General features: G+C 33.5%; 1 protein-coding gene and 2 non-coding genes across 3 annotated transcripts in view; all 3 read left to right on the forward strand.

The window, feature by feature from the left end:
* Positions 1 to 561: 561 nt before the first annotated feature.
* LOC117212753 overlaps positions 562 to 25,840 on the forward strand; it is a 106,680-nt gene continuing 81,401 nt past the window's right edge. Inside the window, exons 1-5 of the mRNA XM_033457780.1 lie at positions 562 to 763; positions 4,758 to 4,883; positions 14,997 to 15,008; positions 17,767 to 18,048; positions 22,460 to 22,825. Coding sequence (XP_033313671.1) covers positions 562 to 763; positions 4,758 to 4,883; positions 14,997 to 15,008; positions 17,767 to 18,048; positions 22,460 to 22,825 — 988 coding nt within the window. The remainder of the gene's footprint in view (positions 764 to 4,757; positions 4,884 to 14,996; positions 15,009 to 17,766; positions 18,049 to 22,459; positions 22,826 to 25,840) is intronic.
* On the forward strand, positions 2,827 to 2,899 carry Trnaf-gaa. Its single transcript has one exon. It is a non-coding gene; the product is annotated as a tRNA-Phe (tRNA).
* On the forward strand, positions 2,980 to 3,052 carry Trnaf-gaa. Its single transcript has one exon. It is a non-coding gene; the product is annotated as a tRNA-Phe (tRNA).

Below are 25,840 nucleotides of genomic sequence, written 5' to 3' on the forward strand. Positions count from 1 at the left end.
TGAGTAGCATTGCGATCGTTATTTTTTAGCACTTGGAATCTACCTTCTAATTGCAATATAATTCTAATTTTCAATGAGTTCAAAATGGTTTTGTCGATGTACCATAGCTTTCCATAAAACTAGAAAATTTTCTTTAAAATGTATCGTTGCACTAACTTTATCACCACTTAAAAATATTCACAAAGGAAGAATTGGGCGAAGATTATTATAATAATTCTGCTCTATACCTTAGTAGAAATTTCTTAAAAAATTTCACAAGAAAATTTTGTCTACTTTCAAATTTCTATCTATTCGAATCTCTTGCTTCCAATGTTCTTCATATTTTCTATGAATATAATTTTACAAGAAATATCTAATCACGTTCTAAATATAAGCCATCTTCTCTTATAACTTTAGAACACCAATGTAATCCTAAGAAGCTATAATTTTTATAATTTTGGTAATATTACAATCCTTAAATTTTTTGTAAAACATTCATCGAATGTAATGTGACAGTTTACAAATATTTTAATCGCCAAATTCTGTTCGTGTTATTTTTCAGCCTCGGGAGGGGGAGGTTCGATGTTGGTCCCTCCCGTGGCCCAAAGTGGGACTGGGGATCGTCCCGTGGGCGACACGGGTGCCCGGGCCCAACAGACGTCCGGCCCTGCCGCGGCAGCAACCCTATGGCCCTTAGCACCTGCACAGTCCAATCAGGTTCCGAACCAGCAGTCTCAGGCTATTCCACCCCTGGCCGCCACCCCCGCGCCGACTCACAACCAAGGTACGCCATTCACCTTGTATTAATCATTAAACAATTATTTTTTACTTTTTTATCCAAACGACTGGGAAACACTTTGAAATATATGCCACTTTATAGAACGATAATCAGTTTGGGTTTGATGGACGTTAATGATCTGAAATTTTTTGTTGACGAATCATTTATCAAAGAAAAAAATTCAGATTTAAGAAAAAAGATTGTCATAAATATTGTATAATACGATAACGATGAGGATATTTTAGAATAAACATTTTTATGAGTAAAATATACCGCAATATAAGGTAGGTAGATCAAATGATATAATTGAAAATTTTGCGAGTAGTTGTATAAAGTTTTATAAAGTAATACTTTCCACCCTTGAAATTCATATACGTTTGAACGTAATAAGGTTGTTTAGACTGTAAAAGAAGCGTCTCATACGGAAGTAAAATTTCAAACTGTAGAATGAGATAATATATAAAATTTCTCGAGAAAAAGAAATTCTTCTGTTTGTTACACGAATTCTTCTGGCAATATCTCGATTTGCAATGTTCCTATAAAGTTAAATCGTCCTTATTTCCTTTATGCAAATTAATTACTTCTAAGTAATAAAAATATTGCAACTTTAGATGGAAAAATATTTATTTTGTAGTATTTAATCATAAAGTATGCAATATATTTATTTAATTTAATATTTGATACGAATGATGTAATATTCTCTGTTATAAAATATCTTTATTTGATTTAATATTTAATATTAATAATTTGATATTATAGAAATTAAATGTTCTGCTTTTTTAATTGAATTTTTAATATCTGCCTGTGAATCATTTGTTCTGAGATTTCCAAAAATGAAAAAAGAATCGATATGAAAAAATAAGATATTTTCTAACAAAAAGAATAAAGTATCTATAAAATTTATTTAATAAGGCGTGGCAATATCTATCATACCTCCACGTAAATACATATATACGCAAATACAGCTCTTTCTCGATAGTACAGAATCTTATCTGTAAGGTGCGTCTTCCTTCTTATAAATTAAATTGGTTTTGAAGCAACTGTTAAATCTAGTTTTCATTATCTTATTATTGTCCAGTGTGATATAAATATCAGTATTTTAATAAACGGCTTAGCGTATTAATTGACAAACAAGCGTTGATAAATGACTGTTTTCCAGTTAAAAAGTAGATTTCCAGCTAAAAAGTAGATTTCTTATTAAGTTTATCGTCAAGTATATATGTATTTACGAATGTCGATCTTATCATCGAGAGAAATACTTTTAACAATCAACCAACGTAGCTAGAATATTAGATTACTTACTCAACAAAAATCGGAAATAATTATAAGTCATAATTTGAATTATTTATTCCGATATGGTTTGTCATTCATACTTAAACTGTAATGTAATTTTATATAATATTACGAAATTGCAGGTAACGTTAAAGATTATCCTCGTAAATGATTGAAATTATTGGATTATAGAAATTGTCATTATATTGCAAAATATATATTTGCCGAATTTAAAAAGCCTGAAATATTAATGTAATAAATAAATTTCGAGCACCAGCATCGCGGTAAATCACGGAAAGCTTGCTACACAAAGTACAAATTATAATCCCAAATTCGATAATAACACAAAATGTCTGATTCGATGTATCGTAAAGTTTTTAATCTATAAAACTTATTATTACATTTTCATACTGGCAATGTGCAATTCATTCATGTACGTATTATTACATAATTCATGTTTTTGCGAATGAAAAATTAAAGAAGGAAGAAAAAAAAAATAATTTCCCGTAAATAACATTTGCAAATCGTATTTAAATCATTTCCGTTTAAAATATCACGATATTCGAGTTATTTTCCAATCAGAAAATTTACAACGAATCATTAATTAAAGATTAACTGCAATTTCATATTGACTTGCCTGATACATTTTTATTACACATTGCAGAAAAAAAATTAGCACCTTCAAAATGTAATATTTATTTAAAGTAAACAAAATTTTATCCTTTCTCCTTTAACCCGATTTTCTTAATTTCATAATCGAATCTCCAGTTATAACTGCATCGCAGTGGTTGGTACGAGCCGAAATAGCTCAGTTGGGAAAGCGTTAGACTGAAGATCTAAATGTCCCCGGTTCAATCCCGGGTTTCGGCAAGTGGTTTTTTTTTCTTGTAGTTACGTAATTTTACGGGCAGGGCGGAATAAGTTGAGTCTAGAAGGCAAGATTCCCAAGAGCCGAAATAGCTCAGTTGGGAGAGCGTTAGACTGAAGATCTAAATGTCCCCGGTTCAATCCCGGGTTTCGGCAATGTGGAATTTTTTTTTCAATAATTTTATATTTTAACGTTTATTATGACGAGCTCTATCTATATTTTAATTTAATGATTGTACTTTTTTATTACAACATTTTTTATTATTTAATTTTTACTCCGAATGATATATGTGTTTATCAATTTCCCGATTGCGTTACAGAAGTGTATATGGTTAATCCTCAATTCTTAGGAAGCAAATATCTTATTTCTATAAATTCATTTATTGTACGAGAATAGCACAAATAACAATAAATACTAAGGTAAATTAAAAAAATTATGTTCGTAACATCATCAGTTTCCTCTACATTTCAATTTATGGAGTCGATCAATATTGCTCCTGAACGATTCATATATTTTCTGTTAAATCTTTTGGATCCTTCTGTTGAACTAATTTATTTGTTTACCTATAATTTGATTGTTCGTTGGATGATTGAAAACCGTAGCAAAATTAAAGCATTCTGCACAATACACAGAGAATTTGTTTTACGAGTTTGTTTAACTCTTCCGTGAATAAAATTTTATTTGTTTAAGGCAGAAGAAATGAAGACCGATTATACTTTTTCATTTTGCCACGAAAATTAGATATCAATGATTATTATTAGTAGTCTGCTTGGTATTAACATATTGTTGATTGGATATTATTCTGTGCAAAAAATTTTATTTTAACGCGTATCGTCGACTATTCTATGCAAAAGTTTTATTTTATTTTGTGACGTGTCACCGGTTATTGTATGCAAAAAAATTTTTTATTTTATTTTTAGTCCTATCACCAGCTATTTTATGCAGAAATTAATATGTGCCACCGGCAACAACGCCTGCGCATGAATGCATGATTTTACTCGTGATCTATCAACAATGTATTAATACAATCACTTGTTAATAAAACGCAATATAACAATTTTATTTATAGAAATTTTCGTTATGGACATTGTATACAAATATGAAATATTTCATTATGAGTAACCTTGATGATATGTACTTTTTAGAATTTTACAACTTACGATAAGGCATTTACATATATTTTGTTACTATGTATTTTGGTATTATAAATTACACACACATATACATATATATATATATATCACAACTTATTATTATAATTATACAACTTACAGCCTACAACTTCCTACTACTATTTATAATAAACCATTACAACTATAACTAACTATATAAACTACTTATAATAAACCATTTGCAATTTACAATGTACAAGTTACAATATATTATTACGATTGTTACTACTACATATTAAGATTAGCGCCTTACGACTTACGATTTCTTATAAAACTGCCTCTATCGGAAAGCTCTTAATACGAACACGAATGTTAAAATGAAATGAACACGAATATTTTTACACGTTCAAATTTCCCAATATGTCAGATCCTAGTTGAATTGCAACTTCGTTAAACCATCCCTATTTCCAATTAAGAATGTTCCGCTACCTCTACATTGTATTCCTTCTTTATTCCACTCATCCGTGCAATCCATCAAATTTTGCTTAACCTCTGAATAAGATTGATAAAATTCACAACTCTTCCTAAAGCGACAATTATCAATGGAGAAACTCGACTATTTACAACGATGTAGCTAAACCGTTAAAAGTAATTCTCTTCCGCTTATCGAATCGAGATGCACGGTTGTCGTGCAACGACCACAATCCATGCTTTAAAAAATAAATTCTCCGTCTGAATGGTGTTACAGGTGTGAGTCGTTACGGGCTATACTCGTTATTCCCAGGGGGTGGCGGGGGCAGTTACGTCGCTGCCACTCCCACCACCCCTGGACCACCCACACCTGCGCGAGCTTACCACGCGACAACACACAAGGGTAAGTTTACAACGATTTCTACTTTATTTTACTTCCCCTCTCCCTTTCTGTCTGTCTCTTTTTATTCTACCTTTTGTCGCGAGTCGAGTCTTCCCGCCTATCATTTACTCTCGCGATTGATCTCCTTATAACTTGCTCCGCGAGATTTATTTTCAGCTCGTAGCAACCCTTTCGATACATGATAGCCGATATATTATCGCGTGCGGTTCGATTGGAATAGGATGAAAATAGCTCGGATGGGATATTTCAGTGAGGCAATGCTTTATCACTTTTGTTTAAATTTAGCAGATGGGAAAGTTACAGAAGTTGTAAGAAGTTTTCGCTGATTTCGCGGTGGGTGGCTGTCGTGCTCCGTTGGCTTATTGTTAATGGGAGAAAGTAGTCTAATTTCGAATTCTGATGGATGGATCGAATGATCGGAGGAATATAAATAATCAAATTTCTTTTTTATTTCTTTCGTAATCGCAACTGCGTTTGTGCTAGTGGCGGGCGAGTATCGTGCTGTTGACACGTTGTTGTAATGCGTTTGACGTGGTAGAAAAAACTAATATAATTAGAAATTCTGATATTTTAATCGAAAAAGTTATAATATTGACACTTTCTAATTCTCTTTGTAATTATGGCTATTGTTTGGGAATATCCTGTATAGAAACTTCAATTGGAATTTTACTACGCTTAGTATAAAGTATTTATTCCATTTTAGTCATTAAATTGATATTGGAAATATTATCAGATTCTAAAGTTGTTTAATTGTGCGATAAATGATATTGCGATTAGTGTATTTCGACTCTATACTCTTAATTTTCAATTTTTCATCTTTCAATTTTTTCTTATAAATAATATATACATTGCGTATTATGAAAACATTTCATTGTTACGATACTGAGAGGATTCCAGATGTAACAAATATTTGGCAAATATGATCATTGTAATTCTTAGCGTGATATTTTGTCTTAAATATATGAATATAATATGATGAATGATAATATAAAATAATAATATAATCATCGATAACAATATAAATTTCCATTAAATTATATGCATGCAATGCACTATGTTCTAATCAGAATCCATTACCCTAATGATGTATTACCTGTATTATATTACGTTACCCGATATTCTGTGGTTTATAAACACATAATATTCAGATACATATTCCAGTACCCTAAATAATAATAAAGCAATATCGTAGTTAAATCAAAATATCATTTTTCTTTCTTTTTCAAATAAAATAATCCTATACAGTAGAAATTACGATAAAGATGATATTTAGTCTTCTGTAATCAGGATGTATCTTGCTTCTCATCTTTTAGTTGCATTAACCACTGACACATGTTATTGAGTACATAAAATTAAATATTTAAAATTATTTAAAGTATTTTCAATAATTTAATAACCCTTACATAAGGTTATTAATATTATTACTAACGACAATGATTCTTATTTGAAGAAGCAAGAGTTGCCGATATTTTTATTTTTCTGTAAATGTTTTAGTAATTATACATTTCCAGGTTGCTACCAAATTTTACCAATATAATCACGATCGTCGTTTTTATCATAGTGCCAATGAAATTTCAAAAGTATTTTCCTACATCCGTAAAAGTTTCCTACGATAAGAATTCAAATACTTTTGCGACTGTGTGTGCATTTACTAATTTCTAAATTATAATGCAATTACATAGCGAGTTAATAAATAATAAGGAAATTAAATAAAAGCATGCGCGAGAAGAATATTTTGGCTAATGAAGCTACATACCACGTTGATTGCCTGTGCCTCTTGTCCATCAAAATATTTATGGGATTATTCTGATTCACCAATGTTTTTCTTTGTCTATCTTTCTTTCCCTTAATTTGTACCTTTCCGAGAACTGCTCCTCATACTACGCTTCCCAGAATACTGGCCCTACTATCGTCTGCTAGGATAGTACGTGTATCGTAGTTGCGTAAACTTGTCGTGAAAATTCGGATATTTACGGAATTCATCGGCCTAGACCGTCGACACTTTGTTCATTGTTCGTGATCAGTCGGACTCACGCGTCTGCTGTGATTGGTTGTCTGATGTCTGTGCTCTTGTGTTTATGCTGCTAGGGAACTGTGCTTCCGGTAGACGCGCTCCACGAGCATCCCCTTTTCGTGATCTATCGTATGTGTAATTTTACTTTGATTTGTTCACTGTTTACGTCGCCTTTGTAATTCTATTGATTTGTTAATCGTGTTTTTAAATTGTAATATAAGGAGGATATACTTTATTATTTAGGCAAACCAGCAAAATGTTATTTTTCGGGTACTTTAAGCTACTCTAATGTACAGTGGCTACAAAAATATTGACGCGTACCTTTTTTTTATCAGGTTTTATGTATACATATCGCTTCCATAGTATACAATTTTGTGGTTGTATGGAAGTACTGCTAAACGATACGAAATTTAACATTATTTGAATCTAATTAATTAGTACGTAAATACCACAATGAAGTGTATGAAAGTGTATAAAACAATACATTTTATAGCCACTGTACGTAACAGAGAATGTTTTCAACTAATATTTCCTAGTAAACAATATTAAGATTATCGATGATATCGACACTAGAGTAATTTGTTAATATCGATGCTACTGCGAATATTGACAATATCGATGTTAGAGTAATGGAATCATTAATTAATATTACTGAAACAGTAATATATTAATTAGAAGTCATCAAAATCGAATCTGTTTCCGTCTAATAAAATATCAATATTTAATCAAATTTTAATATTTGAGGCTCTTAAAGCAGCGAAATAGAAGGCTTGCGATTTTTCAAACGATCCCTACGTGTCTTTTACCATACCATATCTTCAATCGAGCGTAGAACAAGAAAGATACCATTCATTAAGTGCTAAAATCATGCGTGTAAGACGAAAAATTCAACGCTACTGATATACATATACAATAGAACTCCATTTATCTCGGATTTGTGCAAAGTAAATTTTAGTCTGTCTCTGATTAAATGAACTCCTACTTATCTAAACATGGTCTTTATATCGATACGAATTCCAGTTGTATCAACTGTTTGCCTCGCAATAAGATCACATAAATAGAATTGTATCTTTAAATATAACTCGTTAGCATGTTAAAGGCATCAATACGTTAATTCATCTTTTACGTAATATGCAAAAATTAACGAATTATTTTCACCATTAGATATCCAATAGCATGATATGCGTTAATTTGAAATACTACGAAAGAAACAGTAAGACATAGAGTTTTATTTTAATTTCTCTACATTTTTTCAGATACTTCGATACAATCGTCAAATCGTTGATAGATAATTCACTGCCTTAAACGCGTATTTTGTTAAAAGAAAAACGAACGTTTCGACTCGAATGCTGAAATCAAATAAAAGGCCAATCGATTAATATTTATCTGAAAAATTCTTCGTCTATGAGTCGAACCGATCTAGATTCATCCATGTCATTGGAAGTCATTGCAAAGGTTAAGATTTAAATAAAAAAACACGAGGTTCTCTATAATCAAAATGTGCATTATGTGTCTCTATTTTATCTGTGAAAACATTTATACGTATATATATGTAAAAATGTACTTACGGACTTCATGAGCATAACATGAATCTAATATGATAACTTGACATAAGAAGAGGGAACATAGTATTCAACAACAACGTCTGGTATTTAGGAAAAGTAATAAGTCTCTGTCTACGATTGGTTTCTTTAGTTGCATTCAGTTTGAATTTCCACGTACATCGGCGTTCATTTTCCAGCACTGAAAATTTCCATAATAATTGACTTCCTCAAATCATTGCGATAGAATTCGTACGTATATCACTCGTTATTATTGACTTTCATCGTTCGTAAAATTTTGAAATTACGCAACTCGCGTAAAGTTTATGGTCGTTCAACCAGTTTATGCGAAACGCTGCTCCCGCCATATTTGCGCGCATGTTTTTCTGAACGCGCAAATACATATTTTTCTCCTCGGATACGTGTGTTCCCCGCGACTTGCTTCTGTTTCGGACAGCTTCTCAAACCTTACGAAAATTTCTCTTCGTTTGTGTTCTTTGCGCCGCCTCCGCCGAAACCAACGTCGTTTGCATTATACATTTTTATTCTTCTTTTTGCCCAATGCTTTTCCGTTTCACGTGAACATTCAGCGTCGATTTACAACGCGTGATTCGCCTGAGCTTAAATAACCGGTATTTAGTGCCTCGTGCCGAAAATTTTGCATCGAATTAGAGAATTATTGATGATGCGGTATATTAAGAGCTTTTGAGAACAATGGATGCAAATAAATGGTTTCATTAGTCTCGTAAAATAGATGGAAAGGTATTAATAAACATAAGCTTGCGGGTTGTTTATTTATGGGGTAATTTGATATGGTGGAGTGGTTTTAGTTTGGTTTGGTATAATTGCAGATATTTTAGAATACTTGTTCCTAAGAGCTTGATAAGTTAACGAAGTATTACAAACGGAAGAAGATCGTAAAAATATGTAGGAAATGCGAGAATGAGAAATGCACAGTTTTTAACGTTTAATAAGTTGTCGAAATATTTATATGTATATTATTTTCTAGCTATGCGTTAATTTCGTTTATTACGCGTATGCATTGATTATTTTAATTAGCATTTTTAATGGCGCAAAATGGTATCTGCATACAGATTAAAAAAAGGAAAAACTGTACATTGCGGAAATTGTATTATGGTTTCAGGTTTTGCAATGTTTTCTATTCCTTAATGTGTTTTATTAATTAATTAAATTCTACGCGGGTTTATATGTATATTAGGTTGTCCGGAAAAGTTCTTTCGTTTTATAAGGAAATAATAGACGCACAATGTTTTTTGTTTTATATTAGTTTATGGAATTATGCACGAACATAATAATAGAAATAGAACGAAATGGATCATACCTAATTCAATAAAATAATGTAAAACAAAAATTGTTGTTCATCTATTATCACCTTATGAAACGAAAGACACTTTTAGGACAACCTATACGTATTCAATTTCCGAAGAAGCTGTATTTTTCTCCCAATATTTTTAAAAGCGTTTTTAGGTATTCTTTGAAAATATATTTGCAATATAATTCTTCGTCTCGAAGAAACTCATCTACGTTATAATTAAGAAATTTGAAGAAACGTGAACATGAAGCAGAAATGAGAAAGACATCAGACAGGTTAAAAGAGGAACATATGCGTGTGTTACACATAACGTGTAACTGTAATAACTTTCAAAGTATTTTTCAATTTTATGTAGAATGAACAATTCTTATAAATCTGAAATAATAAAATTAATCATTGAGAAAGTGCATCGAACCTTGCAGAAATTATTTCAATCTAGCACATGTTAGTTATTATGAAACTATTTATGAACGTATCAAGTACTTTTCATGCGTTATGCTGAAAAAAGTCACCATGTTTAGACATAAAGTCCTTACATTATAAATGTATTATTTTTCGAGATACACGAGATTCTGACCGCCATTTGCTGAACGCTCAAATTTGGAAATTACGTCTTTCAAGAAAACCACATACATGAAAACACGTTTCAATATCTGATTCATAAAGTGAAGATCTTATGTTCATTGATGACTATCGTTCGTATCGTGTGCACCTTATAATACCGTACGTGCACGAAGCATTTGAAATCTCATTAACACTGTAAAACTTGGCATTACAAGAAAATTAAAAAAAAAAAAAGAAAAAGAACGTTCAATTATTTTAAACTGAAAATTTCCAATCTTTTCAACGTTACTGTATATCGTAACCATACTAGAACCTAGCAATACAATCATGTTGAACCAAAAACACGCAATGTCTGAAATACTACGTCGTTTGAGATGCCCCGAGAAAACCGATAATTATCAAGCGAATGCGGGCGTCGTGCCGGTATCGAACCGAGAAACGAAGGAGTCGATGGTTTCCGGGGAAATAAATTCGAGACGCGAGGCCAGCTGTGTTCCGGTCGCGACGCCTGCTATGGCAGCCTCGATACGTCGATGCTCGAGGAAGCTCGAGAGAGTCTTCAAACACGTGCGTGGCAATAATTTGTCCGTTGAGATGCGATCTAAATGAAATAATACGCGCGGGGCATTAATGATTGTCGGACGCGGACTACGCATCACCTGCTGCAGCTGCATACGAATAATGGGAAATTTCGACGAGGAAATTAAGGCTGACCGAGGGAAACGCTCTCGATTGTACGAACGTACAAATTCGCCTGGTCATTTGTATTGGTTTTTGTTCGCTTTGCATTTGAAGCTGGGAAGATTTTTTGTGATAATTGTGTTCGACTTTAGGCCAGTTAGAGATAATACGTTTATCGTATGTGTAGCATCGTATACATCTATTTTTGAAATTTTTTAATTTCGGTCAATTATAAAATTTTATTAAAATGTAAAAAATTCGTGATGTATTTTTGTTAGGTAGATACAAAAAGAATTGTTAATTATATTAATGCATATATTCATGAATAATAATTTCAAATTATTCCCATTTCTTATTGAAACAATGATTTGAAATATTTTTTCTAGAAACTCAAGAAATTCGGAAATTCCTTATTTTCATTACGCAAAATATTTATTTTTAATCAGCAAATAAATTAAAATAATAATTTTGTAGCGTGGCAAGTTGGAAATAAATTACTGTGCGTGCACCAACAACATAATTACACAATTGATAAAGAAAAAATGAATTATGAAAATGGTTATTCTCGCGAGTGATGGTAGAATTAATTAAATTTTGGTAAACGAGGTCAGTTACATTTAAATAAAACGCGCTGCTATTTCATTTACATCTATATTGTCTTTCGTTTTTATTTTGAATTATGAAGAAGCAGTAAAGGATTCCATTTTTGCGGTGAGGCAATTAATATACGAAAAAGAAGAGACAAGTATACCTAGATTGTCTGAAACAGGCAGCTAATTTATTAAACTTGACTAACAAATGCAAGGTAATGATTTTTCTTACATTTTCTTGCGACGAAGAGAAAAATATCAGGAAACAAATGTCATTTTAATTTCAATTTAATTTTTGATATTTCAACATTTGCTTCTATAGATACGGTTCATTTAAAATTTCCTGTGTTTTTGCGTTTGCAGTTGCGTTTCATGTTTGTTTTCCATTAATTTTCCAATTATATATTTTATTTGAAAACGAAATTACATTCAAATATATTGCATTGAAAAGGTAAACTTTGGTAATTAAAATTTTTATGACACAGTAGCGTTATTTTATTACGAGAGTAAGACCAACTGAATTTTCATCTCTATATAATTATTTTATTTTGATGATTTTCGGAATTTTAGACGAGTGCCTTCTAGATTCGAGATCCTCGTATCATTTAAAATAAACATTAAATTTATTTTTCTTTAATCTATATACATAAATTGGTTTGTCGTATCGAAGGAAAGTAACTTCGATAGTAAACTTAAATTGCTTTGTTTCTATTAGTCACATATCCGGAATGTTCTTGCACGATTGATCTAACATCGTTAGTGAAATCTTACAAATTCGAAATTTTAAGTTACAAGTTACAAAATACTGCTACTAATAAATTCTATTACATAAATTGATAATTATACAAATGAAATTTTGCTCGTAAATTTTACAAATAAGGGTTATTAATTTTTCTAAACGATGTAACATGAAATTAGAAAAGAGAAATCTACAACTTACTACTTCTAACTCCCCGCATGACGCACCTAGGATTATAAAACTAAGAAATTTACAAACAGCGGTTGATCGATTAACCTGTTAATCAATTCTTTAACCAGCAACTTGTATAATTATCTACAGAAGTAAATGCTGACGAACACAATTTCAAGACGATATATTTCCAACAGACATGAATCAACGAGTCGATTATTAACAAATAAGATACTTGCGAATAAAAAGATTTTCAAAGTCGAAGGATTGAAAATCCAAGTGACCAGTTGACTCGTCTCCGTCTGGTTCGTTTTTCAGAATCTCCACCTCGCAATTATCCAAAAACCGACTAGAAAAATATCGCTCTGCGACCCGAAAACGTGTCTCGAATCGCCTAATTAAAACTCTATTAATTAGATCAGAGAGCAATGGCGAGTCGCGAGCGAAAAATCGTAATCGTACCGTGGCTGGCTACCTGGCGGAGTCGTTTTGTGGAGGGGGCCCCTCGGCATTTTTTCTCACCTCGAAAGCTGCCCCCGTCGACGGGACTGGCCTTTCACGGGGCCCCCTCCTTGCTCGCACAATGGCGCAATTATGCAATTAAAGCGGGTGAATGAGGTGGGCCCGGTGGTGGGCAGGACGCGGGGAGGACGAAAAAGTCTCGACCAAATAGAATTCCATCGTAACGTGCACGTTCTCTGTGTATCCTGGCCGGTTCATCGTGCTGCGCGAGCGAGAAAGATCGCGAATTCTACGCGAGAATAGCGAAGGAAAAAGACAGAAAGACCGAAAAGAAGTGGACAGAAGAGCGAGCGAAGAAGGGGAAGGGGGTGGAGAGGTGGTAAGGGTGGCGAGCCGCGTCTTTCTACTTTCTACCTCCTTCGCTCGCCCCTAACGACCTCATTGTTCGAGGTGTAATCCAAAACGCCGTTCGCGAGGACCGTGCGTCCGCGCGAGTGAAAGAAAGCAAAAGAAATTAAAGACGAACTTTTTGGAGGCAGTGAGAGAAAGAGAAGAAGCAGAGACGCTTGGTTGGGGGAGAAAAAGAAAAAGAGAGGGATGAGCTGGTACGTAGAACGTACCGGCAGAAACACCTTAGACGCCGATCGATTCCTCTTTAACGCCGTGGCCGCTTGTCTAAAATCGAATCTCGAGCCGCGGGCGAGATTTCGATTATCCCCGCCCGCCATGCAAATCCACGCGAACAAGCTGGCCCGCCTCGCGTGGCGCGAACGCGCCCGAGTCCGCGCCACGCTTTCCGCCCGCGCCGATCGCTCGAATCCCAAATGAATACGCGAATTTAGTCGAGGGTGGATGGTATCGGGGCTGGCCTTTGGGTTATGGGTAGTTGATGATCTTTTGGGATGGGTTGGAAAGGCTATAGTTACGGCGAATTCGTGTTATGACGAAATGTCATTCCGATGATTACGTCGGAATAATCAGATATGGAAATTACAGAGGAGGAATATGATAAAGTGGTAATTTGCTGTTTTTTTACGGATGAACAGTTTCAAAATTGTGCACATTGTCGATTAATTCCAATTCATTAAACATGTATTGCTTCAGCCTCCTCGTGACTTTTCTAAAAGGCTTATGTATATCGGAGATTTTTGGATTTAATAAATTACTTTTAACGATATCGAAAGAAATTTATAAAACGTGCAAAGGGAATTAGATATTTTATGAATATAAATTTAAGGACTGCCTGTATTTTCGAAACGTTGTTTTATTAAATAGACGACTGACTAACGTACAGCTTGACTTGGAAATTCCTTTCGTAACGTTTTAGTTCATAGAAATGAATATTTAGTAATCGTTTTTCAAATATTCTGAAAGTTATATGAAACTACATACCTAATCTCTAAAAGAACTTAGATATTTAAAATTCTTATGCTTTTCATACGTATACATCTAAGATTTAAATATTTCAAGTTTCAATTCTCAATTTCAAATTCAGTTGAAAATAAACCCTTACTCTCCGTAATCACATGCTACGATATTCCGAAAAAAATCATTTCTCGTTCGTTTTATGCAAGCGGTAGAACTGCAAGTTCAGCGAAAAAAAATTGCAAATTTATGTGAAACAAGTGCAATTTATGTGCAACATATCGGAAGCTCATATTACTTGTACTTCTTTTTCATCGATTAAGATTTGAACGACAATCAATAATGCAATATTGGAAACATATTTAATTTTTCTCTTTAATTAAAACGCTTCAAACACTTTCTACCACGTCATAAATTAAATAAAGGCAACTCTCTAGTACTTTATTCGTCTCGAAATGTCGCTCCACTTGTTTCACTTACCCTAATTGAAGAGTAGGTGATATAAATTACGGCTTTCTTTTTCGATTATACGAGAGACAGATAATCAAAGGTTTCGATTTCCATCTGTGCCTTGTAAGTTGTAAGTCTACGGCAAAGAGTTGTTCATTAATAATTCGTACGTTTCGTTTTTCTTTCATGCTGCGGATGGTCAGCAGAACGAACAGGTGAGTGCAATATTCAGAAGTATCATCACCCAGAATTGCTAGGGTGAGATATCTGCTTGACAACTGGTACAATGGAATAGATTAATTTGCAGATTAGTATTGTTATTGTACATAACATGGTATACTAGATAATACATTTATATAAATCAAATATAGTTACTCCAAATACAGCGTAACATTAAGCAAACTAGGTCATACGATGGATGTTTCCAACATTGATAAGTGAAATATTATACGTGTCGTTTCATTCATATTACCCTGTTTTCTAAGAGACGTGCAACGAAAATGAAATAAATTAACTGTATCGTATACTCGAAACGGTTCAAAGGTTACATCGAAACACAGAAGGATACAATAGCCGATGAACGATCGGAATTATTTCAACTCCATTCATCCACGAAGAAGTTGAAACTCTTAAAAGAGCAGTATCGCTCGTTCGAAACGCACTCTGTCACCTGACGATTTCCAATTGTTCAAAGGTCTCTCAGACCAATAACCGGAAGATCGTCAGAGGATTCCATCGTCATCGGGACAAAACAGCGAATCGAGACAATTTGTTCCAAAGTGTCGCTGTATCATCCCCAAAGCAAAAATACTGCCCGGCACAAGGGTAAAAAGCAAATCGGTGCACTTCCCTTCGCCCTGCTCGCTTTTCGCCCTCTCTCCCCAGTTCTCTGGCCACTGTCTGTCTTTCTTCCGTTCACGGCGGCGAGTGTCGCGTCCGATTTAAATGAATTTGCATAGATTTTCCATTTATCCGTCTGGCCGGTCGTTTATTGCATATTTATCGAAAGTGGCGAAGAACTAATGCGATAAATTTCAATAAGCCCATCGGGTAACGCGTCACACGCCGACTTTAATATTCATACGCGGGTACACAGAGGCTTTGGACGATCGTTCGCGAAATCAGGAAATGCAACAAACCGTCTACAGGCGAAGCAGCACTGGCAGAGAGAGCGTTTCGAAACGTGGAGGCGCGAACGATCCTCGTCGTGAGAGGACTCGATGCCTGATTTACGATCCAAGTCACAAGTCGAGCTGCTAGACGTTTTGCGCTCGCTGGACTGCGTTCCTTCGTGATTTTTCATTCTGCGTATACCACGCCTCGCGCTTCTTTGCTTATTGCTGGAAACGACGAGAGAGATTCTGCCTCGATGGAATTTCGTTGATGAATTGGTTTGAGAATTAACGACTCGTTCGGCTCTTTTTTATATCGATAAGATGCAATGGAATTGATACGATGTTGATTCGGGGTGTCGTATAAGGATTCGGTTCAAACGCCTTCAATGCTTTATATTTTAATTCCAATTGTGTAACGACGTGGCTTGACGCTGCGAATCTTTTCAAAATTACAATTTTTAGTTCCCTCTTTTTTTGCAATTACTAAGTACAGTGTAGATGCCAGTGTAGACATTTGTAGAATTGCAAAATGGAGGATACATATTTATATTGAATATTCTACTTTGAATATTTTGTATATTTTTGCACATGATGTGCATTCCGTACATTTTTGCATATTTAAATTTCTATTGAATATAGAAAGATACACGATCTATTAATAGTAGATATGTATATCCTCCATCATTAATTATTTATGTTTTGCTTTACATTATTACGACATTTTAATAATAAGGATAATCTCTATATTTTAGTGCTTATTGTACAGATTAAAAATTACAAGTGAACCAGTGAGAAGTTATAAATAGCGAAATGTGCTAGATTTTACAGTCGGAATTAATTTAAGAAATAGTTCTCGATAACAATTTCACTGCTTCTGATCTATCGAAACGAAAAATTCGAGAAATCCGCGTAAATTATAAAATGTTTCAAATAGACTACCCATTTTTACCCTTTTGAGATCGAATCTTTCTTTTTGCCTTTGAGAAGAATAGTTTTTTTCGTATCAATTATTAATAATAAAGAAACATCTCGGATGATCTTGTAAAGAGTGCATTATATAAAAAAAATTTGAAACCACTTTTATCAAAAGCGAATAAATTCATCGTTCAGTTAATTGATAACTTGTTAACGCGTGCACGTAACATCGATCGTGCGAGGATCAAATATGTAGACGTATCCAAAATGCGTATAATATGCACAAATATATAAAACATGGAAAACAGAACGCTCTTTATAACGTTTAATACGCGAAACAACTATCTACTTCGATTGCATTTCTGAATATTCATAAAAATCTGAATCTGTATATAAATATTCGGAGCCTACTTGCAAATGATACTCGAAACGGTTGCTGCAATAAGGCACAGCCAGGCACTTCCACTTTACAGCAATTTCAACGAACCAATAAAAAATTAAACCGAAAATCAAGTACTTTTTAAATGATGCTATAAAGCCATAATCAATTGATTGAATCGATTGATTGATCGTAATAATAAACTTTCGCACTTTTTGAATGTGAAACTTTCCAATACGAAACTTCTTTCTCTCTTAATAAATACGATTTGAATATTTGGAACTGCCACTTTGTTGTCGGTGCGAATCCTTTATTCATCAAATTTTTCACTTTGATCCTTCTTATTTCCCTGAGAGATTACAATATATGAATTTTCCACGAGACTGGACGCAGATATGCTATTATGTCTGTGGAAACAATTCGCAATTTGTGCACGTTCTATGTACAATCGTATCGGGAAAATAATTGACTGGGATCAAAGTGACTATTGTGACTCTGAAAGCGGCCCAGTTCCGATTAGGGAGCCAGAGAAGGAGTAAATCGATTAATCGTCGGATTCTGTAGTTTCAGAGAGCGTGTTTTCCGCGGCCGTTGGAGTTGGGGTGGGTGGCTACACCTGGGGTGCTCCCACGCCACCCCCTGGCTCACCCTACAGTCCCGTGCCCGTGACGCAGCTCGAGTTGCTGGCCAAAAATTTGGCTAGTTTGGCTCCTCCGGGACAACAAGCGCTTAGTCTTCAAGGTGTTGGTGTGAACGTAGGCAGCTTGCATCATGCTCAGCACACACAGCATACCCAGCACACGCAACATACGCTAAATCTGACTGGTCTTCATCATCTTCATCATGGTGAGTGTTTTTTTTCTTTTAGTATAAATTATAGAAGAGATATATTGTTTGGAATTAAATTAGTATCAACAAGTTGTTAATTTCAAATGAATAACGTGATGGATGAATTTTCTGGTTTTCATAATTTTTATTATGGTGAGTTTTTTTATATATTATAAAGTACGAAAAGATCTTCTTTTTCTCGTCGTTTGGAACTGAATTAGCAATTAGATTAGTTGTAAGTTGTAAGAAACAAATAATATGATTGATAAGTTTTTCGTTAGGATTATTCTGGATTGCTCTTTGTGAAGCAACTAAGGAATGTTTAGGTACTTTTTTGGTAGAAAAGGAATAAACTTGCAATTAATAACGATACACTTATAATAATTTGTTAAAAAATACCAGGTGCTCTAGAAAAGGTTATTATGTCGCGTGCAAATCTACTTTGAAAATATAAGATATGTATGAATTATGCTAGATACAGCCGTATATTATTTTATATATCGAATTAAAAATCTTAAATGTTTTCGACTCGTTAACCTTTAAACCATCGAGATCATGCTCGTTTGCGCAAAGTTACTTTTAATCCAACTGTGAGAAACATTAATGGTCTCGTGATGCAATTTGATTTTAATCTTAATTTCACGTTTTTAGAATTAAATGTTGTTAAGGGCAAGTAATACACAGAGCACTTTATTTATCTCGACTACTTTATCATCGTTTATCATTGTTACTGTTAAAAATGAAAAATAGAAGGGGATGAACATGACAGTTAGTAATTTTCCTTCCACAATACATTTTCTCTCCAAATTTTAGAGTTATCACTCATCTAGAGTTATTTTCTCATACGCCGTTGTAAAACATGACGAATAACAAGGTTGAATACAATAAAGAAAGTAATTTGTATTAGTATATTATCAGTAAATATTAATTAAAAAGAGATAGAACTTTAGAAAGTAGTAGGGAGTAATCTAGCAAGTAGTTCTAGAAATATGTGGTGCTTCTTCAAAAAGTCGACCAGGAAGTTTTCTAACAGGAAGTTTTTACATTTTGTAAAAATACCACCATAAAATCATTCAATGTAATTCAATACTAATTAACTATTTTTATAACCTCGTCTATTATTCTATTACGTAACTTTATCCAATATTCTATTACGTAACAATATAGGTATCTTGAAAAAGGAGTAATATTTGATGAGAATGAATATAAATGATATAAATCCCATAAATATCTACATAAATATGCAGTGTATTTGTTAATCAAAGAGTTGAAATGTTATGAAATTTTTACTTCTTTCGTAAATGTAAGATAATCGGTATTCTTTAGGACTCCTAATTATTAATTCAAACGTAGCTGACTTAAGAATTATATTTTCCATTATTATTGTTTCCTCATTTTTGCAAATTATTATTCTTAATTTCATTGTTATTTCTACATCGTCTTTCTATGACTAATTATTCAATCTACTAGAAACTTTCCAAGTCTTCATTCTGCCTTGCCAGCCATTTTTCCAGAAACTTCTTTAATTATTCTTCTGGAAGGATAATTTGCATATCTCGGTCAACTGTGCAAATATAATAATGGACATGCTAATGCATATTTAATACGATAAAAAATGACGAAAATTACCTGTCCCACCCAACGCAAACGATAGATTCAAATGACGAAAAACAAACGGAGCAACTTGTTTTGATTTATCGAAACATGATCTCGAAGATATCGAGAAGGAAGTCGTGAAAGTTTTCTCGTTTAACTTTATCGATCGTGTTACCGTAATAAACGACGGAACGAAAAGTTACGCATTCAACAAGTTCGGAAAGAGTTTAATCGGCGCTCGATTGCCGACTAATTCGACGCGAATGCTGGAATAATCTTCGATCACCGCGGAAGTTGACACAGGGTTATTCAACGTTCTCTCGAGTACTTTTAAGGCTGTATCTATGCCGACGAATCGCTCTCCAAGTTCGACGTCGATTCGCCCGTTAAGCAGCTTACAATGTCGGAAAATAAGATGGTCGTGAGAAAGAGTTTCCAAGTTGGAATTCCTATGTATGTTCCTCTGTGTATGTAATTGAAATTGTTTCATAAATCACCTCGAGTTGCTCCCTCGCAGCCTTTGATCCCGCGATTGATGTAATCTATTGGTAATTATTTCTACGTGCATGGTTCGGTTTTATTTCTTATTCGGTATATTTGATAAAAATTAAATTGTAATTGTAGCGATTGGTAGACTGAATTTTTATTCTGTGACGTTCAAGTTAATTCTTAACGTACATAGAAGTTTGATAAACTTTAATTTCAATAAAATTAATGATTTTTTCCCTAAGTCTTTTACAGATAGTTTTCAAGCATTTTTTGTATTATTTATTTCAATACATTTTTACTTTATCAGATTTTTCTTTATATCCTGAAAGTGTCAGAAGTAAATATAGAAATTTTTTCCTCTAGGACATATATTATCGTTTTCTTTTTTTAATTGGTCCTCCGTAGTCGTATCAATACCTCTGATACGTTGTTGGTAAAACATTTGTAATTTTTGGAAAAGATCAGTTTGATTTTACAAAATTCAGCAGCTCTAACAACGAAAAATTTGTCGCAGTATAGAATGTGATTAGTAATTTTTCTGTCGTATAACATTTATATCATTATATCATATTTCTCCGTGTTTTTCTGTATTATCTGAATATGTTTCCTTTTGCTTTACGTATGAAACACAGAGTACAAAATAATCTTAAACAATTTACAATATGTTTTCCTAATACATATCTCTATAATGTATTAATAACAATGATATAATTATTTTGAAAACAACCTCGTTCCGCAAAATTGTTTGATATATTCGACGCTATTATGAATTAAAATATGCAAGAGGGAATGAATCAAATATTTGCATAAAGTTTTTATTATACAAATAACGTATGAACCATGTGAAACGTTTGTCACAAAAGTATAGGTAATCGTACAAAATCGGTTTATCGAGTAGAAGTTTGAAACTGGTCGAAGTTGTGGTTTCATTGCGTTTACCACATTGTATTAATAATTGGCCACATATTTCGTGGCCAGTAGCTTAATTAATGTTATCCGAATCGCGAGGATCTTACTCGCCGATTTTATTGTCTACTTCCTTTTACTATTACTAGCATTAATTATTTCAAAAACGGTTTAAAATTCGTTTATTCATTCGGATTTCGTTTCCTCCTTTATGAAATTACTTTTTTTTTTTTTTTTTGTAGAAATAATATTTTATAACCCAATTAACAATCAATTAATCGTAATTGATAAAGTAAATTGAGAAATTAAAAAGTTGTTACTTTACGGTTTAAATTACTAGACAGAATTAAGCCATTGTTATTGAATAATTCATTAATATTTTAAAAATAGAAGTATATCTACATGTTGGAAAATATTCAAGAATAAAGACGATGTTTACTACAATGAATAATGCATTTTTACTTATTAGTTTGCAGTGAATTTTAATCGATTACGCTTCTTTGAATAATATCATGTACATACTAGTTAACACCATTTTATGTACTTCGTTTCAATTTGAAAATTGAAACGTATATGATTTTTTGTAGAACGAATAAACTTTATCCCTAAATTAAGCGAGAATATATGATCTATTCCATAATTGTTAATTAAACATATATCTGTTGGTAACATTAAAGGTTTATCATCCTATATATACCAACATTTCACACACACATATATATCAACCTCGAACATTTCACGACAAGTAATATTTACTATGATTAACGTATTAACTGAATAATATATAATCATATAACGAATACATAATCCTACTTTAGATGAAACTCGCCAATACTTCAAATTTATCTCGTTTCAAACAGTTTACACACTTTATGCAATATTGCTGCGATTCAAACTCGATAACACCTAAAATTCGTTTCACCGTAAACCGAGCAGTTTTTCCCCTTATTCATCATTCTCGTCATCACTTCCTCAATAATATAACTATATAATCTTGAATAGTAAAATTTAAACGTTTCACCAATACCATAAATCAACCGATCGCAACTTATTACACGCTATAATAAGATCATTCACATCTTTTTCTCAGAGTTCATTCTTACGGCCCATTCAAAATATTTCTTTATGCGTTTTCTAACATTTGATTTAGGGTAGTATCATAGGGTTAGTGTATTAGGGTAGTAGGCTAGGATAGTACATAAGTACAAGAATTTATAAACTAAGAAAAATGAAAAACGAGTGGCAAAGAGAATATCTCAAGATTCGTTTCTATGTAAGTAACATCATATGGAAATGTTCCTCAAGAATGTTTTCAACGGCTCACGAAAATATCTCTAAACGCTAGCTATACCACTCATTTATTACACTAACTGATATTTCACACAGCCAAATGTGGAATCACTGATAGTACTGACATGATAATGTTCTCTGTGAACAGGAGGCTTGCACCAGAACACTTTTTCCCCTCAATTGTCTCTGGTGACCGGGAACGCGCCAACGCTGACGATCAACAGCTTCTCGTCACCGAATTCGACAGGGAATGTGGTACCAACGACGGGAGTATTGCTCCAGGAGTATCAGTCACCGACAGGTTCGACTACCGGATGCTCGGTCGCTGTGAACGGCACTTCGTGCCCTACGAGCTCGACCTCGAGCGCGATGGTGGTGCAGGGTGGCCAGAATGGCAACCAGGTTGTCCAGGCCACTGGCAAGAAACGAGAGGCCTTCCTATCGAGTCAAGGTCAGCCGGTGAAACTGGAGAACAAATCGACGAGGCAGCCGTGTGTTTGCAGAAACAGCAACGGTACGTGTAGCCCTAGCTGATTTACCTTTTTTCTTTTTTCTTCTTCTCTTTATTTCTCTTCTTTTCTCTTCTGCCTATCTGCGCTAAGAACGTTCAGTTCTGTCGCCCATCGACAAGAACTCGTAACCTGTTTACCGAATCGTTTATCGAGCAGAGAATTCTATAATTAGGCAATTAAATCTTTGATAATAATCTGTTAAATAATTGGTGAAACATAAACGAATATCGGTTACAGATTGAAAATTTAGATAGAGTGGTCGTCGGAAGTTTTCGGACCAAACGTACTCTTATTATATTCTTGCAATGAAAAGTTGTGGAAAATTAAAATTACTCACGCAAGTACGGTATATAATGCATCTTATAAACAATACTAATATTGACAAAATTTCTCCAAGAAGGATTATATTAATACGTAATTTAATACATAATTTAAGGCAATAGAACCTTTGTTCGAATACCTTCTTGTTTGGTGATAATAATAGTGATAATTAACATGTTGCAATAAATATGAATAAATAAAGAGGATTATTAAATCCCTGAAAGATGAGTATCGGGAGAAAAATATCAGACTGAATTTTAATATATTTCAGTTGTCAGTCTATTTTTTTATAATTTACAGTTTCATTGTTACGTAGCTACACGAGTATTACATGATTTTGTTTTCTTTCGCGTTATACAAAGATTAACTGCCACGTGGTTCTTCTCTCGCATCGCTACATCCAGTAATAAACATTATCGTCCCAATTCAGAGGGATCTTTACTTAATTACATCTTTGCTGGTTAATACTTGAACGATCCAAAGCGAGGTTGATTGTCGGATCTCGAACTATACGGAATGGTCACGCCTCTATAAGAGGAATTCGAAAGTAGATCGGTTAGGATGATCCTGTGGAACGGGATTCGTTTTTTGACACTTGTCGTTTTTCGTTTAATTGCCGAGTATCGGACAGTTCGCTAGTTGCGAAAGACGAGATCGTTGGTTTCTGGGTTAGCTAGGCCGTTGATCGGCGGACGTAGATCTTTGGATATTGTGAAACACCATTTTTCTACGATACGTGTAGTTTTCAAGCAACGACAGTTTGAGATCAATGTCGCTTGAATGTAATTTTCGATACTTCTAGTAAAAAATAAAGGCGTAAAGTCTTGTTAGAAAATATATCTAAATATGTAAAATTATTTATATTTCCGGTATTTGACAATGATAACTCAAGACTCTTTTGGTCATCAGCTTTGAATTTCTAGAAATATCGAAATAATTCAATGGCGTTGAAAAATGTGATTTTTAATATGTTCTCTATGAAGAAGTAGTATCTTTCATAAATAAGAAATAATATATCAGCGTTTGAAATTAGCTGTACTTCGAAGTTTTTATAATAGATGACCCAATCAATTTTTCTGAACGACGGATTAAAGCTTCCAAGAATCTTCAGTCAACTGAATTTCTAGACCTCCGATATTTCACATTAAGAATGTTGTTATTTCTACCGTCCTGAGCCAAAAAACCTTTATTGCACGCGCTTACAAAAAACTAGGAATAAAAACAAAAAGGCATCTTAAGCCTATCGATTAAATCTATCGATTGTAATTAGGATCATCCTCTAGTTACTATTTCTTATAACTAACGCATCTGCATATGGATGGCGGGCACGAACTCACGTTGTCATTTTCAACAAAGAACGTCTAAATTCTTCGGCCATAAATTTTGAATTTTCAAAAGTATTCCAGTAAATTGATAGAATTTCCACGAAACTCTAGATATTTCCTTCTAACATTTTACCTGAATAAAAATAGAAAGATCTTGAAATTAATTATATTTCCAATGTTTCACAATGAAAGCACGAGTTTAAAGCTAAACAAATTTCTAAATTTTCTCATCTACGAATTTTAAATTTCGAATAGCATCCAGAGAATTTCAATAATTCCTAATATATTGCTTTAAACTTTAAGATCAATTTTATTTCAGAGCAAAATTTTCCTGTGTACCATATACCGCGATACTAAAAAATCTTTCATTAGATGAAGTTGTATATTTTTGATACTTCATATTGAAAGACTCCAAAAATGTTGTTATTTTATTTATTTAAATGCCGTAAATTAGTAACTTTCGAAAGCATCGAAATGGACTAACAAAGTTTCCAGGCGATTCTCAATATTTTACGACGAAGGTCCGAACACGTTCAGAGACACTTCGATTCTAGGCCGGCGTCCAATTAATCCTTGCACAGATTGGTCACAGTGTAGCTCTATCGAAACGTTTCTGGCCGTGGACAAAGATTAACATAAATCACGACACGCTGTTCGTTGCCAAATTTAAGGCCAGGTTTGTCGTGTGCAGTTAGCCTGTCTTGGCCGAAGGAACGCATTAAGGGTCTACATGTACGTGGAAATCCAGTAGATACGTACATCAATCTCCTAGACATTTTTGTGACCAAAGTAAATTTGTCTTGCAAACTAAGTAACTACGTTAAATGAGTGGAGCGGCTAAATTATTATGAGACGCAAGACATATAAAAATTTGATGAATAAATTATTCTGTAACAAAGTGCATCTTAGGTGAAGTTAAAAGTGATAAAAAAAAATGAGATGCAATTAAGATGGTTGCACTTTGTACTTACGAGCGTTAGATAGAAAAATTGTATCTTCTACAGCAGTTTTTAAATAAAGTGGTAGCTTGTTTGAGTGTTTATGAAACTTCAAGAAAACTCGCTGAAGTAATATTTTAGTAATAAAAATGAAAAATTTAACAACACCGGGGCACATGTGAATCACCTGTAGACGCGGTAACAGTGAATTTTATATCGAAGACTAACTGATAATAATTTCAATGTTTTATCGAACAGACGGTTCAATGTTTTCTTGCTTTTCTTTTACCGAGAAAAAGAAATTGATCCTTTAAGAAGATCTTTGGCGTAGTATCGAGGGAAGAAATCAGTAATAACTAGATTGCAGATTTTTATGCATGTACGGGAAATTGCGCGAACAATGTGGAAAAATATCTAAAATATCCAAAGTAGA

Source organism: Bombus bifarius, unplaced genomic scaffold (genome assembly GCF_011952205.1).
Source record: "Bombus bifarius isolate JDL3187 unplaced genomic scaffold, Bbif_JDL3187 scf7180000008366, whole genome shotgun sequence".
Lineage (NCBI taxonomy): Eukaryota > Metazoa > Arthropoda > Insecta > Hymenoptera > Apidae > Bombus > Bombus bifarius.